An 18,437-nucleotide genomic window follows, 5' to 3' on the forward strand; every position below is an offset into this window, starting at 1 on the left:
GTAACCTCAGAGCACATTCCAGGTCACCCATGAACTAGGACCATGGGCATTAGCCCTGAGCCTGGGGGCAGCGGCCTCACCTTGGCTGTGCCCTGCAGGTCGTTGATGGACTCAGGGAGCTCGATGACCGTGTATGCAGAGATCAGACTTGCGGACACCAGGTTCCGTAGCATTAGGCCTTCAACAGAGACGGCAGCGTCAGGAAGCCCACGGCCCGCTGTGCCCAGGGGCCCGGGGAGCGCAGCCCGACCCCTGCCCAACAAACCGTCTTCCACGTCCTTCTCCACGGTGCCCCTGCCCGGGCTAGGCACCAGGACGGCCAGTGGCAGTGCCGGCTGGAAGGGCTTGGCCTGCAGGAGCTGCTTGAGCTGCAGCAGGGCCGACAGCCAGCACACGCCCTCCTCTGCTGCGTCGCCGCTCCACACTTTTGGGGGGAGCAGCAGCACGAGCCCACTGGCCCCAAGGAGGTCCTTCTGCATCTCCACAGCATTGAGGGCGCAGTCGCTGAGGGTGCCGTGGGCCACCTGGAAGGGCAGGGCACAGCAGGCTGAGCACGCCATCCCCACAGCATGCAGCAGGCACCTGCCGTGCTCGCAGTGGCTGCTCAGAGCCTGTCCAAGCCCATGAACTGGCATAAGAAACAGCCCTACAGCCAAACGTTTATCCCCCAGCTAAAGACTGCCCAGCCACATTCTGTCTTAACCAGGCACAGACAGCCAAGCCCATCAGACGTGCATTCTGATGTTTTGGAAGATGGTCAGGGAGGCGAGGACACCACGGCCCAACGAGGACTCTTGCACAGCTGGCCCTGGGCCGAACGGGCTCCCGGGGCACAGGGCAGTGGCAAGGCAGCCACACCCGCCAGCCCTGGAAATGCTAGCAGCTGCTCCAGGTAGAACCTGGACAGGTCCTTTCTAGAGAAACCAAACAGCCCAAGGAACAGATACCCAGCCCTACACTGGGCCCCCCCTGGAAAGGTCGCCCCCACCACCCTCGGGAGAGACCCGCCCTGACCACAGCTGCACTTTTGCCACTCCTGTCTCCTGGCCTTCAGAGGCAGCTAGGGAGCAAAAGCACAGGGTGTGGGGGGATTTCTTATGCAGCAATGGTGACTAATACACCTCCTTTCATGGGAAGTCAGTGCAAAACATCTAAAAGGGACAAATTAAGAAACAGCAATGTAAAAAGCATGCAATCTTGGAAACGCAAGGTGACACCTAAGGTTCCATTTATGCTGGTTAGAATCTAACAAGGTGTCAGTGACAGAGAGAGTTCAAATAGAGTCGAGAGGCTACTCTGGAGGTTGCTCTTATGCAAGCTTCAGGTAGACCTTGCTACCTATCATAACCTGCCAACCCCCAACCAGGACCATTCCAGCCCATCCTAAAGAACACCTAGGGCAATATATAAGATTCCACAAAGGTTCCAGGCACTAGAGTAACTTTCCAGAATCCTACAAACCCTAGATGGGTCCCTGGACCAGAAAAGTCCTGAAACCTAGAGGGCCCAGCCTCTCCAGAATGTCAGACAGTTCCATCCCCCTACCCCTTATTATCGACAGCCCCTTTCAACATGAAAAAGTTAGAATGGGCATAGCCCATACACCCCTAAAGAGTGGGATAGAAAGATCAAAGGTGATGGTGGAGTTACACAGAGAAGGTAGGGTTTTACAAAGGAGTGTGAACGCTGAATCATTAAACTCCTATTTCTTATAGTTTCCAGTGTCTTAGAGCAGCTAAAAGTAAAAACCTAAAATCGTGGAACTGTAACCCATACCAAACTCTGAAACTTGTTATACAACTAATTGTTGTGCTGCGCTTTGAAATTTGTTTTTTTTTTTTGTATATATGCTATTTTTCACACACATAACACAAAAAAAGTGAAGATAAAAAAATATTTATTCCTTCTAGCCTCCAAGGTTCTGGAGCAGCTGGAAGGAAAAACGCAGCACCCCCAGCAGGAGGCTGGGGACAGCTGCAACGTGAAGTGTCCGACCCTGCACTGATCCACGAGCTGTGGTCAAGCTGACACGGCGGCCGCAGCCGCACCCAACGAGACACAACGCAGCCGCAGTGGCACCCCAGGGTCTGCATGCACAGACGGGTTCAGGCCCAAGCCCAAGGCCACCCTCAGGGGCACACGATGCTCTGGGAGAGCAGTGCCGCTCCGGGCCTCCGCAATGTCGGGGGCTGAGGGTCGGGAGCAGCCCTCACCTTGACGCACACGTTGACCACGACGGTCTGGTCCCCCCTGCTGCTGAGGGCGTGGAGCAGGGCCAGGGTGCGGAGTGCACCCCCATCCCTGTCTGCGGCCGCTGCCTGCGAGCCATTATCACCCAGGAACTTGACTTTTAACCAGTTTGCCAGAATTCTGTGGGAATTTAAAAAATATACAACACTTCACTTGAAGAGAAATCTAATTGTCCACGTGAACAGTAAACGCTTCCAGGGCAAGAAGAAAGAGAAACAGCATGCAGATTTGGTTTCAGAGGCACTGAGCCCTGCCCTAACTGACCTGGACGGCCAGCTGCGCCTGGGCAGGGAGCAGGGTCTGTCGGTTAGGTGAGGGGCAGGAGGGGGACGTGTGGGGCACCAGCTGGCCCTGCTGGAACCACAAATCTGAAGCACCATGAAAAGATTCTGAGGAAAGGAAAGGCCCTTAGAGTTTGGAATTCACGTGTGTCACAGAATTGAGCGTCTCATCACAGAGGTCCTAAGGCTTCCCAAGGACATGCTCCCTCGTGAATGCAGCGAATTGGGAGGGTCTTGACATTTAAATACTGCTAAAACGCCACAACTCGTCAGCTCAGCTGCCTGTGACACAGGTTCCGGGACTTTCCCTTTCTTTGTTTTTGGTCTGCATGTAGCTCAGTAGTAACTACTGAAAAGTAGTAAGTTCTGATAACTGGGGAGCCTTTTCACCCATGGTTGGAATGAATGAAAAGGGGCACAGCCGCTTTGGAAAACCTGGCAGCTCCTTGAATAGTGAAGCACAGTTCCCACGTGGCCAGCAGTTCCACTCCCAGGTACATCCCCTGCAAACTGGAAACATCACGTCCACACAAGCACACACACCCGTTCACAGAAGCACTGCTTGAAACAGCTGCAGGTGGAAACATCCTAAATGGGGTCAGCGGAGGGAAGGCCCACAGACGCGGTCAACCCTGCACTGGGCACCTCAGCGGGGAAGGTGATGCGCACTGGCCACGCCCAACATGGATGAGGTGAACCCAACATGCTTGGCAAAATGAGTCAGACACAAAACGCCAGAGTGAACAACTCCCCGTATGACATCTCAGAATGGGAAGACGCTTAGAGACAGACAGTAGGTGACAGGCTGTCAGGGCTTGGGGGCCAGAGGGCATTTAAAAGCAACAGGCAAGAGGTTTCTTTTTGGGGGGTAATAAAAATGTTCTAAAATTAGACTCTGGTGATGGCTGCACAACCATGCACTAAATATGAATATACTAAAAACCATTTAAATGGATGTACTGTGTGGTATGTGAATTACATCTCAATAAAGCTACTAAAAAAAAAATTCATTCTGTATTACTGTAAAACTATGGTTTCCACAATGTGGTATCATCTCACACCCACCAGAACGGCCATCATCAAAAAAAACACACAGAAAATGACAGGCTCTGGAGAGGATGTGGAGAAAGAGGCACACTAATCCACTGTTGACTGTTGATGGGATTGTAAAATGGTACAACCGCTGTGGAAGGCCATTTGGCGGTTCCTCAGGAAGCTAAGTAGAGAATTGCCACATGGTCCAGTAATACTATTGCTAGGTTATCTATTCAGAGGACATGAAGGCAAGGACATAGACATTTGCACACCAATGTTTATAGCAGGCATCATTTACAATTGCCAAGAAATGGAAACAGCCCAAATGTCCATCAATAGATGAGTGGCTAAACAAGCTGTGTTATATACATACAATGGAATATTACACAGCTATAAGACAGAATAAGATCATGAAGCATGTAACAATATGGATGGACCTTGAGGACATTATGCTGAGTGAAATTAGCCAGAAACAAGAGGACAAATACTGTATGGTCTCACTGATATGAACTGACATTAATGAGTGAACTTTGAGAATTGAAGTTAAGAACACAGGTTATCAGGAGAGAGAAATAGGGTAGAGATTGGGCATTTGGTGCTGAAAGAATATAAACTGTGCAACAGGACTGATTATAAAAAATTCAGAAATGGATAGCACAATACTTCCTAATTGTAGCACAATTACATAAGTACACTGAATGAAGCTGAATGAGAGTATGATTGAGGGAAAAGGGCTGGGGGCACAGATGAAACCAGAAGGAAAGACAGAGGATAAAGACTGAGACGGTATAACTTAGGAATGCCTAGAGTGGACAGTGATGCTGATTAAACGTACAAATATAAAAACGTTCTAGCACAAGGGAGAACAAATGTCAGCGTTGCCAGGTGCTGAAAAGGGATGGTATACAGGAAAAAGCACAGTCAATGCAAGCTGGGGTCTATAATCCACAGTAACATTGTAATATGCTTCCACTCTGTGTAACAAAGGCATTATGCCAAAACTAAATGTTAACAGGTGGGGGCATGGGGGAGGGTATGGATTCTTTCAGGAAGAAATGGAAATATCTTCATATAGATTTTGGTGGCAAAATGGATATTTTACTCAGGTTGGATGGTATGATGTACAAATAAAACTATTTTAAAATGAACACAGAGAAACAAGTGCTACAGAAAATGTAGAAAGAAATGCACCTATTCACTGTCGGTAGGGAAATGAGAGGTGCAGACCCTCGGAGGGCAGTGTGGGACCACAGACCACAGGAGGCTGGGGGTGGGGCTGCCAAAGGATCCTGAAAGCCCCTAGCTCAGTATATACTGGAAGAACTGATTATAGGGATAGGAATGGACATTTGCACTGGTGTTTCTGGCAGTGACCCGTATGAATGGAGGTGGCCTAAGGGCACAGTGACTGAAGAATTAGAAGAGGAGCTATGGTGTGTGCACACAGTGGACGACGGGCTGCCTCTAGAGGGAATGAAGCTATGAAGTGTATGAACGTGAGGACTGTATGCTGAATCAAACAGCAGAAATAAAAAAGACAAATGTTATCATGCCTCACTCATAAGGACTAACTACAATGTACAAACTTGGTGATCTGAAGGTGAGAGCATGGGTTATCAGGTTGGGGCCTGTTTAAAGGGCCCTAGATTGTAAGGTCTTACAGCAGTCACATATATCCAGGAGTTGCAACTGCTATTTCTAAATTCTGAGATATTGAACTGTTTGTGTATAACCTGGTCATAGCCTGAAACTTCGGGGATTTATGTGACACCTGAAACTTGGTTTAGAGCTCTAAAGCTATGAAAGTCAGCAGGACGCCATACAGCAACTATTAAAAAAAACTGAAAAAGTGTTCCGACTTCGACTGGAGATATAAGTGAAGCTGATCCGGATAGCATTAAGGTAAATCAGACGACAGGGTAAAGGATAATATGGTTCATATCTTAAAACTTTAAATTCTGTGTGAGACCAAAGAGAAAGATGTTTATTTGGTACAAAATTTACATTTTGGGTAGTGCATTATCTAATTTAACTTGTATGGTCGATTTATTTGAACACCATAATTACAGGGAATCTCAAATAGGGTGAGATCTTGTTGGTTTGTACAAGTTAGTGTGATGCCCCAATACACGCCAGAGTAATTTGGGCAGAGAATTAAAAAAAAGTATTTGCAAAGTCCCCTTAGGGAACTAGGAAGAAAGGAGGAAGTGAATATTCAACTTCCTCATTTGGAGAACTTCTGATTTTCTTGAAACCAATGGGAACAACCAAAGCAATAGGCCGAGTCCTCAATTTTGGGGTTCACCCCTATGAAACTTATTACTGCAAAGAATAGGCTAAGCCTATTTATAATTACGCCTAAGAGTCACCCCCAGAGAACCTCTCCTGTTGCTCAGACATGGCCTCTCTCTTTCTTTAAGCCAACTCAGCAAGTGAACTCACTGCCCTCCCTCCTACACGGGACATGACTCCCAGGGATGTAAATCTCCCTGGCAATGTGGGGCAGGACTCTAGGGATGAGCTAAGACCTGGCATCATGGGATTGAGAAAACCTTCCTGACCAAAAGGGGGAAGAGAAAAATGAGACAAAACGAAGTTTCGTAGCTGAGAGATTTCAGAGTCGAGAGGTTATCCTGGAGGTTATTCTTACCCATTATAGATACCCCTTTTCAGTGTAGTTTCGTTTAGTATTGGAGTGGCTGGAGGGAAGTACCTGAAACTGTTGAACTGTGTTCCAGTAGCTTTGATTCTTGAAGATGATTGTATAACTACATAGCTTTTATTATATGCGACCATGTGATTGTAAAACCTTGTGTCTGATGCTCTTTTTTTTTGTATGCTCTATGGTGGGGTCACATTTCATTATTTTTCCATGTGAGTATCCCTTTACTGCAGCACCCTTGTTGAAGTTTTGCTCCTTTTGTTTTTTGTTGTTCTTTGTTTTTTTTCTTGTTTATCTGCTTTTTGTTTTTCGGGGGAAGTTCATGAATCAGGAATCAAATCTGGGTCTCTTGCATGACAGGTAAGAATTCTACCACTGAACTACCGTTGTTCCCCCGGATACTCCGCTTATCCAGGATATGGACAGATGACTAAAAAATAAGGATAAAAAATAAATAATAGGGGGGATAAAGGGAGAGAAAATTGCCTAGACTGAAACACTAGTAGTTAATGAGAGGGAGGGGTAAGGAGTATGGGATATATGAGTTTTTTCTTTTATTTCTTTTTCTGGAGTGATGCAAATGTTCCAAAAAATGAACACGGTGATGAATACACAACTATGTGATGATACTGTGAACCAGTGATTGTATACTATGGATGGACTGTACGGGTGTTAAGATTTCTCAATAAAATTTTTTTAAAAAAAAAGTACAGTTTCTATAAGCCATTTGATTACAGGAAATAATGTTATGTTAATATAGTTTTATTAAATGTCAAAAGTTATCAGTGACTGAGAGAGATCAAATGGAGTCGAGAGGCTATTCTGGAGGCTACCCTCATGCGAGCTTCTGCTAGCTATCGCTCATTTCCAGTTTGCCAAACCTAACGAACATCACTCCTGTTAACCCTAAAGAACACCCAGGGCTCTATCTGAGACTCTGCTGGTTCACGTGCGAAGTTTACTTTCCAGAAACCTATAATGTCCAGAAGGTTCATAAGCCGGATAAGCCCTGAACCCAGACAGTCCAGCCTCTCCAAGAGTATCACCCAGCTCCCTCCCCCGCTTCTGTATTATTGACACCCGTTTTCAACATGAGAAAGTCAGAATGGGCAAAATCCAAGATCCCTATGGATTGGGAGAAAGATCAAAGGAGGAGGAGTTAGAGAAGACAGGATTCAATAAACAAGTATGACTGCTGAATCACTATATTTCTTTTAGCTTCATGTTCTGAGGTAGCTAGAAGGAAAAATCTGCAACTGGGGAATATGGTATAACCCATTCCAAACTCTGAAATCTGTAATTACTTGTTAAAATGCACTTTGAAAATTATTGTGGGTTTTTTTTGTATATATTATATTTCATAACAAAAAATGTTTAAAAGACAAAAAAATAATATAAATAAACCACAGAAGATATCACTACATGCCTGTAGGGATGGCTGAAATAAAACAGAACATCAAATGCTGGTAAGAATGCAGAAAAAAAAAAAGAATGCCAAAATTTCTTTTCCTACAGAAAAAAATAAAATGTCACTGTAACAAACTAGCTTCCCAGGAGTCTCAAAGGAGGCTCTACAGCGGCTGTATCAGCACATCTTTAACCGGCTGTCAACTCTCAAATGCTTTAGGACCAGGGCTACTGCCAAGGTCATAGGATAGAAATTAAAATAACCTGCTGTGTCAACTTCAAATCCCAAACAAAACAGACCAACAGTTTTAAGCACGAAGATGCACTCTACACCTCAGAGCTGTCACACCTGAGAGGGGCAACCTAGCCCAGTCTTGCACCCCAGCCCCAGCCCTACGCCCAGGACCTCTGGACCCATGCACTCAACCCCCAGCCCAGAGCCCCCCACCCCAGCCCCAGCCCTATGCCCAGCACCCCTGGACCCACACACTCAAACCCCAGCCCAGAGCCCCCCACCCCAGCCCCAGCCCTATGCCCAGCACCCCTGGACCCATGCACTCAACCCCTAGCCCAGAGCCCCCCACCCCAGCCCCAGCCCTATGCCCAGCACCCCTGGACCCATGCACTCAACCCCCAGCCCAGAGCCCCCCACCCCAGCCCCAGCCCTATGCCCAGCACCCCTGGACCCACACACTCAAACCCCAGCCCAGCGCCCCCCAACCCCGACCCCAGCGCCAGCCCTGTCTTCTGCGTCCCCAGCCCACCGGGGAGAAGCACCCTCCACCTCCCCCAGACTCCACGGAAAGAAACGGCCTGACCTGCCAGGACTCCCTGGGGACTGTTCCTCTCCATCCGGCAACACCAGCACCAGCTTCCAGAACACACACTCCTGCCATCCCGGAAGGTGCTCGGCCACAAGGGACGGCAGGTCCAGGGGCGCCCATGCAGCGTCACTGTGGGGAACGGGCACCCTGGTGAGCAAGCACATGGGCAGGGTGGGGTACTACCCGGTAGGAAGCCCAGCACAAACCTCAGCAGCTGCCGGGAGAAGTGCTGGACCTTCATGCGGTGCACGGCCTCGCTTCTGAGCCGACTCAGCCTGCAGGGGAGCGGGTGGCAAAGGCCAGTGAGGGCAGCCGGCGGTCAAAGGGAACAACCACCCGGCAATCTGAGCGAGTGGCCACTGGCCACCAAGTGCCTCCTGCATGGAGATGATTTGGAAGGGGGCTCTGTCCTTATGGAGTGAGTGTCCACTGCATGCTGGTGTGGGGGTTTCAGCAAGAATGCCACGGGGACGCTGTGCAAAGGGGTGGGAGCTGCTGGGGGTCAGAGAGCCCTGGGAAGGGGAATCTGAGAAGACACTGAGGGGAAGACTGAGGGACACAAGTGCTGAGGCAGGACTGAACCCAGGTATTCAGGATTGAGGAGGAGGGCAGGGTGACAGCCAACAGGGCAAAGGGGCCAGCGGCGGAGGGGGCTGGCAGGGACTTTGCTGGTACTGCCCTTTGTGTAGGGAGGGTCGGCAAGGCTGTTGTACTGAGGCTGGGGTGTCTGACCTCCAAACCCACACCCTCGTGCACGCCCTTGTGGGCCGACTGGGGAGGCCCGGGAAGGCTGACCTGGTGCAGGAGACGCCCAGCCTCCCTGCATGCCCCAGGTCCAGCAGGCCGCGGGCCAGGTTCTCCTCGGCGATGGGGCACTCTGCACTTGGGGCCAGGGCCCTCAGTCGGTCATCCACAGCCACACAGCAGGGCGCTGCAGGGAAGGCTCGCATCTGGCGCCGCAGTTTCTTCCGCGCTGCGACGGCTTCCCTCCACCTGGTGGATACACACGTCACCTCAGGGGCCACAACCCCAGACCGAAATAGGGGACACACATTTGATGGTGATGCTTTGGGGTCTTTGCCAGCACCCGCCGTGCTGAGAAATGAGTCAGATCGAGGGTCGGGAGCGGGACGGTCGTGGCGCTGGGTGAGTGCAGAGACCTGAGGGAGGAGCATAAAGGGAGGAGCGAGGGCTTCACCACCAGGGTGGCCTGCGTGCCCGAAGCCACAGACGTGCGGCCTCTGCCCCAGCGACACACCCGAGAGTCAGCACCCACAGTCAACACTAAGAAAGCAAGCACACTGGAGGTCTGCTGGCAGGACCAGCGTGTCCCCTAGGGTGTGACCCCACAACGACACGCCTCATGGCCACTGGCATAAATTAGGAGGTGGCAGAAGGCCTTGGGAAGGTCCCCGTGCTATGTCCAAGGGTGTGAGTGAGGCTGAGGGCAGAGGGGCCAGAGAGCTGGACCTGCAGGGGCAAGTCTCCATGGACGGGACACTTGCTCCCTGTCTGCTTTCACATGGCTGCAATTTACTGTCAGCACATGAGGATCATTTTCAATTTTACCATGCAATCACCCACGCTCATGCCAGACGTGGCACACGTGGGCAGAACCTGAACAGGGCAAGAAGCCCAGCTTCCGTGTGGGCAAGCAGCATGGCCAGACAGCCCCAGAACCCTGCACCCCCGAGTCCCAGATCCTTGTTCCCAAAGGTATGAGCCACACTGAAGGCTGTGTGAAGTCTTTCCCTTCTCCTCCTTAACGACACGCATTCAGGACAGCTTATGTAGTCGGGACAGGCGCTGCTGGCATACTGTGCGTGTTTCCCATGACTTGCTCCTTTCACTGATTGCTTTATGGAGCCATCGTGTCAGTGCATGTGGCTGTGACTCTGGTGGCTTCTTCACCACCATTTCCTGGGGCCCAAATCTGTTGAAATATAGAACCCTTGCCACCACCGACCAAAAAACTAATTCCTTCCTTACCCTAAGGACGAATATGTGCGTGTATATGTGATTGATCACTTCTGATCGTAAGTACAACCCTGCTAGAGGAGAGACAGGTTCCCACGGCTAGGGAAGGCTTTTGGACCCTGTTCTCGCTGATGATGAAGAGGCAGCCTGTGCACTCGGCATTTGGTACCAGCCTCCCCTCACTCACCGCCGCAGGTACTTGGAGAAGCACTGCAATTCCTGCAAGGTCTCCTTGGCTGCCTGGAATATCTCCTCCCCCAGAAACAAGTCCAGGAGGCAGGCACAGACGTCCTCAGAGCACCGGGCCACACGGAGCTTCTGGTCAGTCTCCACCGCATGCCTGCAATATGGGGTGGTCAGCACAGGGCCACCCACTGCAGGGTCCCAGACACAGAGGGCTTTCACTGAACGTGAAGAGCTTGTGTGTCTGTGTCTAAAAGAGACTGTCTCCACCTAGTGTTAAGAGTGTCTTTATTTTTTTGTATGCTGTATGGTGGGGGTCACATTTCATTATTTTTCCATGTGAGTATCCTGTTATTGCAACACCATTTGTTGAGTTCTTGTTTGTTCAGTTGGCTTTTGTTTGTTTTTTTAGGAAGTACATGGACTGGGCATCAAACCCGGGTCTCCTGCATGGCAGGTGAGAGTTCTACCACTGAACGACCCGTGCACCCCCAAGAGTCTCATTTTCACTTCAAGTGCAGAGACCTGGAGAGACAGAGGAAGAAGGCACAGGGCACTCGTACCTAAGCGCCTTTAAACAGTCAACACTAAAAGCTTCATCTTGATAAAACAGCCAGAAAACTTGGCTTTTAATGGACCATTGAGACAACCACAGAATCTTCCCATCACAGGGTGCACAGTCTGCCTCCATACACTGAGCCAAGCCTGGCCGCGTGCAGCCACCTGTGCTGGCCTTGAGGGAAAAAACGTCTCAGAATTTTTACAAAAAAATTCTATCAACCAAGGAAGCGCAAAAGACTATGACTAACGCATTCAGTCACAAAACCAAAGCAGCTTAAACAAGACACATGTCTGCAGCCTATCCACAAGGCAGCTGAGGATGGCATGGGCTGGGAAGTGGCTGGAGAACAGCTCTGCCCCATACATTGGCCGTCCTTCTCGGGTGAGCAACGCGCACTGACCTACCCTTAGCAAAAAGGGATGAAAAGAAGCCTCATCTAGCCGATGACTTCCCCCTCAGTGTGTGCCAGCCCAGAGGGAGCATCCCAGCTGTGAAGGAAGCTGTGGATGCCCACTGTGCTCTAAGCACCCTCAGGCCAAACTGGGGCAGCATAAGCACAAGGACATGTTCCCCTGCACAGACAGAACTTCTTTCTTCCTTGAAGCTTGACAGTGAAATCAAAGAGTCTGTGCTATTAAACAAGTTCCTAAATTAGGCAGTGGAAAGAAATCTTTTACTGCATGAAGGAAAGCATGTTTTCCTCCTTGGAGAACTAGCAGGTAAGTGGTGAGGTGGGCAGCAGACCCCCATGCTAGCTCCCCTATACCCGCACAGGGTCATAAGAGAGGAGAGAGAAAGCAGGGGTAGCAGGAGGCCCCTCTCTGCCTCCACTCTCCGGAGGCAGCATACACATGCTTACAACTACACGTGTTGATGGTATTTCATCTACTCAAAAGATGTGCTCCTTGTGAGGGGATGCAAAATGGCAGAATACGATGCACTACAGATTCCACTCTCTATCAGGAGAGTGGATGATCTGGAAAGAGAGGTTGACAGGGGGTAACCCTACAACCAGACTGGACATTTAGAGCACCCAAAGGAGTGCTGGAAGAAGGGAGGGAGGGTGTGCGAGCTGCGCTCAGCCCAGGCTGCTGGGTGAGAGCGGCTCCGCAGAGTCTGGAAGCAGCTGGGGAGTGGACAGCAAAAAAATCTCGCCCTCCAGATACTGGCGTGGAAATCTGAGGCTCGTCGGAAGACCCCTGAGGGACCTGCTGACAGTAGCCTCAGTTGGTCATACTGGCAGGAGACTTGGAAAAGAAAGGCACATTTTTTTTTGTCTTCTTTACTCTCTCTCTCTTATTAAAAAGTGTACTTGACCATGAGTAAACATTACAAGGGCTTTGGCCCTCTTGGCAGTTGTGGTTTCCCATCCACATTAGTCAGGGGACCTGGGGAGCCAGAGCACTCTTTTATTCTTGTTTTCTTTTTAAAAACAACAAATGGATGGCCTTCAACAAGTAAAAATCGGAAATCTTCATGGACTAAGAAAACTAGAGTTCCAGAGTGACCACAATATAATACCCAGAATGTCCAGTTGTCAACAAAATATTAAAAAGCCCACAAGGAGACAGGGACATATGGTCCAATCACAGGAAAAAAGGAATCTGACACAAACAATCCTGGAGGAAGCTCACGCACAGGAATTACTAATTAAAGATATTAGATCAATAATCTTAAATAAACTAAAGAAATACATGGACAAAGAACTAAAAGAAACCACTAAACTGCTACATACACAAATTGAGAATTTCAATAATTAACAGACATTACAAAGAGAAATAAAATAGAAATCGTGGAGCTAAAAGCACATAATTGAAGTAAAAAGTTCAATAGGTAAGCTCAACAGTAGATCTGAGCTGGCAGAAGAAAGGGTCAGTGAACCCGGATACAAGATGGCGGGAAGCGCGCAGCACGCCCCACCAAAGTCAAGAACGAAGAACTGTGAACAGAGCCTGAAGGGCCTGTGGGACGCCCTCAAGCAAACCATCACATACCTCACAGGGAACACAGAAGGACAAGTGAGAGAAAAGGAGCAGAAAAAATATGTATAGAAATAATGGCAGAAAATGTCTCAACTCTGTTGAAAGACATGAACATACAAACCCAAGGTCAACATACCTTAAGCAGGATAAACTCAAAGAGACACCATACGCCACATTAAATGGTTAAAACCAAAGACAAAAAGAAAATCTTAAAAACAGCAAGAGAGAAGCAACATGCACATACAAGAATCCTCAATAAGACCAACATCCAATTTTTTATTAAAAAAATACACATTTAGACTTCCTGGAAGATGGTGGCTTAGTAAGACGCGCGGATCTTAGTTTCTTCTCCAGGACAGCTACTAGGGGAGTAGAAACGATACAGAAAGCGCCCAAAGCCACAACAGAGATAAAAAAGACAGCGTACCCCATCCTGGAACGGCTGGCTGGCTGAGAGAAGCCGCTCGGGTGAGATCGCCGAGGCGCGCGGGCCTCACCGGGCGGGGTGGCAAGCGGCCGGAGTCACTCCCTTCCCCCTTCCCGGGCCGGCTGGGAGAATTGGAGAGGCGGTCCCCTGAAACCGTGGCGGCAGGCGCCCATACCACGCGCAGCCCCCCGGACCAACTGAGAGAATTGGATCGGAAACCCCCAGGCCGCGGAGAACGGTGACGGGTCGGGGAGGCCCCTTCCAAACCCGTGACTCCCGGGGAACGTGCACTCTCCCGGGCGGGCTGCTGCCGCTGGCGCCCTCCCGCCACGCTTGTCGCCCCGGGCCGACTAGGAAATTCGGACTGGCTCTTTCCCGGGCTGCGGTGACCAGCAACCCTCCCTGCATTTGGACCCCGGGCCGGCTCAAGCCGCTTCGGCTAGCGAACCCCCCGGACGGCGAGAGTTTTCCAAAGTTTAAGGTCCCACAGCACCTTTTACTGGTGGGACCCGCAGACAAACGTGTGCCACGAGCGCCACCTACTGGGCAGGATAAGAAAAACAGAACCCAGAGATTTCACAGGAAAATCTTCCAAACTTTTGGATCCAATACCCAGGGAAATCTGTCTAAATGCGCAGACGCCAACAGAAGATAACGGATCACGCTCAAATAATTGAAAATATGGCCCAGTCAAGGGACAAACCAATAGTTCAAATGAGATACAGGAGCTGAGACAACTAATGCTGAATATACGAACAGAAATGGAAAACCTCTTCAAAAACGAAATCGATAAATTGAGGGAGGACATGAAGAAGACATGGGCTGAACATAAAGAAGAAATAGAAAAACTGAAAAAACAAATCACAGAACTTATGGAAGTGAAGGACAAAGTAGAAAAGATGGAAAAAACAATGGATACCTACAATGATAGATTCAAAGAGACAGAAGATAGAATTAGTGATTTGGAGGATGGAACATCTGAATTCCAAAAACAAACAGAAACTATCGGGAAAAGAATGGAAAAATTTGAACAGGGTATCAGGGAACTCAAGGACAATATGAACTGCACAAATATACGTGTTGTGGGTGTCCCAGAAGGAGAAGAGAAGGGAAAAGGAGGAGAAAAACTAATGGAAGAAATTTTCACTGAAAATTTCCCAACTCTTATGAAAGACCTAAAATTACAGATCCAAGAAGTGCAGCGGTACCCCAAAGAGATTAGACCCAAATAGGCGTTCTCCAAGACACTTACTAGTTAGAATGTCAGAGGTCAAAGAGAAAGAGAGGATCTTGAAAGCAGCAAGAGAAAAACAATCCATCACATACAAGGGAAACCCAATAAGACTATGTGTAGATTTCTCAGCAGAAACCATGGAGGCTAGAAGACAGTGGGATGATATATTTAAATTACTAAAAGAGAAAAACTGCCAACCAAGACTACTATATCCAGCAAAATTGTCCTTCAAAAATGAGGGAGAAATTAAAACATTCTCAGACAAAAAGTCACTGAGAGAATTTGTGACCAAGAGACCAGCTGTGCAAGAAATACTAAAGGGAGCACTAGAGTCAGAACCGAAAAGACAGAAGAGAGAGGTATGGAGAAGAGTGTAGAAAGAAGGAAAGTCAGATATGATATATATAATACAAAAGGCAAAATGTTAGAGGAAAATATTATCCAAACAGTAATAACACTAAATGTTAATGGATTGAATTCCTCAATCAAAAGACATAGATTGGCAGAATGGATTAAAAAACAGGATCCTTCTATATGCTGTCTACAGGAAACACATCTTAGACCCAAAGATAAACATAGGTTGAAAGTGAAAGGCTGGGAAAAGATATTTCATGCAAATAACAACCAGAAAATAGCAGGAGTGGCTATACTAATATCCAACAAGTTAGACTTCAAATGTAAAACAGTTAAAAGACACAAAGAAGGACACTATATACTAATAAAAGGAACAATTAAACAAGAAGACATAACAATCATAAATATTTATGCACCGAACCAGAATGCCCCAAAATACGTGAGGAATACACTGCAAACACTGAAAAGGGAAATAGACACAAATACCATAATAGTTGGAGACTTCAATTCACCACTCTCATCAATGGACAGAACATCTAGACAGAGGATCAATAAAGAAATAGAGAATCTGAATATTACTATAAAGGAGCTAGACTTAACAGACATTTATAGGACATTACATCCCACAACAGCAGGATACACCTTTTTCTCAAGTGCTCATGGATCATTCTCAAAGATAGACCATATGCTGGGTCACAAAGCAAGTCTTAACAAATTTAAAAAGATTGAAATCATACACAACACTTTCTCGGATCATAAAGGAATGAAGTTGGAAATCAATAATAGGCGGAATGCCAGAAAACTCACAAATACCTGGAGGCTCAACAACACACTCTTAAACAACGAGTGGGTCAAAGAAGAAATTGCAAGAGAAATTAGTAAATACCTCGAGGCAAATGAAAATGAAAACACAACATATCAAAACTTATGGGATGCAGCAAAGTCAGTGCTAAGAGGGAAATTTATTGCCCTAAATGCCTATATCAGAAAAGAAGAAAAGGCAAAAATGCAGGAATTAACTGTTCACTTGGAAGAACTGGAGAAAGAACAGCAAACTAATCCCAAAGCAAGCAGAAGGAAAGAAATAACAAAGATCAGAGCAGAAATAAATGAAATTGAAAATATGAAAACAGTAGAGAAAATCAATAAGACCAGAAGTTGGTTCTATGAGAAAATCAATAAGATTGATGGGCCCTTATCAAGATTGACAAAAAGAAGAAGAGAGAGGATGCAAATCAATAAGATCAGAAATGGAAGAGGAGACATAACTACTGACCTCACAGAAATAAAGGAGGTAATAACAGGATACTATGAACAACTTTACGCTAATAAATACAACAATTTAGATGAAATGGACGGGTTCCTGGAAAGACATGAACAACCAACTTTGACTCAAGAAGAAATAGATGACCTCAACAAACCAATCACAAGTAAAGAAATTGAATTAGTCATTCAAAAGCTTCCTATAAAGAAAAGTCCAGGACCAGATGGCTTCACATGTGAATTCTACCAAACGTTCCAGAAAGAATTAGTACCAATTCTCCTCAAACTCTTCAAAAAAATCGAAGCGGAGGGAAAACTACCTAATTCATTCTATGAAGCCAACATCAACCTCATATCAAAACCAGGCAAAGATATTACAAAACAAGAAAACTACAGAGCAATCTCTCTAATGAATATAGATGCAAAAATCCTCAATAAAATTCTAGCAAATCGTATCCAACAACACATTAAAAGAATTATACATCATGACCAAGTAGGATTCATCCCAGGTATGCAAGGATGGTTCAACATAAGAAAATCAATTAATGTAATACACCATATCAACAAATCAAAGCAGAAAAATCACATGATCATCTCAATTGATGCAGAGAAGGCATTCGACAAGATTCAACATCCTTTCCTGTTGAAAACACTTCAAAAGATAGGAATACAAGGGAACTTCCTTAAAATGATAGAGGGAATATATGAAAAACCCACAGCTAATATCATCCTCAATGGGGAAAAATTGAAAACTTTCCCCCTAAGATCAGGAACAAGACAAGGATGTCTACTATCACCACTATTATTCAACATTGTGTTGGAGGTTCTAGCCAGAGCAATTAGACAAGAAAAAGAAATACAAGGCATCAAAATTGGAAAGGAAGAAGTAAAACTATCACTGTTTGCAGACGATATGATACTATACGTCGAAAACCCGGAAAAATCCACAACAAAACTACTAGAGCTAATAAATGAGTACAGCAAAGTAGCAGGTTACAACATCAACATTCAAAAATCTGTAGCATTTCTATACACTAGTAATGAACAAGCTGAGGGGGAAATCAAGAAACGAATCCCATTCACAATTGCAACTAAAAGAATAAAATACCTAGGAATAAATTTAACTAAAGAGACAAAAAACCTATATAAAGAAAACTACAAAAAACTGCTAAAAGAAATCACAGAAGACCTAAATAGATGGAAGGGCATACCATGTTCATGGATTGGAAGACTAAATATAGTTAAGATGTCAATCCTACCTAAATTGATTTACAGATTCAATGCAATACCAATCAAAATCCCAACAACTTATTTTTCAGAAATAGAAAAACCAATAAGCAAATTTATCTGGAAGGGCAGGGTGCCCCGAATTGCTAAAAGCATCTTGAGGAAAAAAAACGAAGCTAGAGGTCTTGCACTGCCTGACTTTAAGGCATATTATGAAGCCACAGTGGTCAAAACAGCATGGTATTGGCATAAAGATAGATATATCGACCAATGGAATAGAATGGCGTGTTCAGATATAGACCCTCTCATCTATGGACATTTGATCTTTGATAAGGCAGGCAAGCCAACTCACCTGGGACAGAGCAGTCTCTTCAATAAATGGTGCCTAGAGAACTGGATATCCATATGCAAAAGAATGAAAGAAGACCCATCTCTCACACCCTATACAAAAGTTAACTCAAAATGGATCAAAGATCTAAACATTAGGTCTAAGACCATAAAACAGTTAGAGGAAAATGTTGGGAGATATCTTATGGATCTTACAACTGGAGGCGGTTTTATGGACCTTAAACCTAAAGCAAGAGCACTGAAGAAGGAAATAAATAAATGGGAACTCCTCAAAATTAAACACTTTTGTGCATCAAAGAACTTCATCAAGAAAGTAGAAAGACAGCCTTCACAATGGGAGACAATATTTGGAAATGATATATCAGATAAAGGTCTAGTATCCAGAATTTATAAAGAGATTGTTCATCTCAACAACAAAAAG

The 18,437-nt window shown here is 46.5% G+C and overlaps 1 protein-coding gene across 3 annotated transcripts in view; it reads right to left on the minus strand.

The window, feature by feature from the left end:
• Positions 1–18,437, minus strand: part of MCM3AP (minichromosome maintenance complex component 3 associated protein) — a 67,165-nt gene that overhangs the window by 7,506 nt on the left and 41,222 nt on the right. For all 3 annotated transcript variants that reach the window (XM_077119251.1, XM_077119249.1, XM_077119252.1), the window contains exons 17-23: positions 10,624–10,776; positions 9,255–9,452; positions 8,666–8,734; positions 8,454–8,588; positions 2,214–2,370; positions 266–524; positions 81–178 (exon numbers count right to left, since the gene is read on the minus strand). In XM_077119251.1, coding sequence (XP_076975366.1) covers positions 81–178; positions 266–524; positions 2,214–2,370; positions 8,454–8,588; positions 8,666–8,734; positions 9,255–9,452; positions 10,624–10,776 — 1,069 coding nt within the window. The remainder of the gene's footprint in view (positions 1–80; positions 179–265; positions 525–2,213; positions 2,371–8,453; positions 8,589–8,665; positions 8,735–9,254; positions 9,453–10,623; positions 10,777–18,437) is intronic.

Source organism: Tamandua tetradactyla, chromosome 10, assembly GCF_023851605.1.
Source record: "Tamandua tetradactyla isolate mTamTet1 chromosome 10, mTamTet1.pri, whole genome shotgun sequence".
Taxonomy (NCBI): domain Eukaryota; kingdom Metazoa; phylum Chordata; class Mammalia; order Pilosa; family Myrmecophagidae; genus Tamandua; species Tamandua tetradactyla.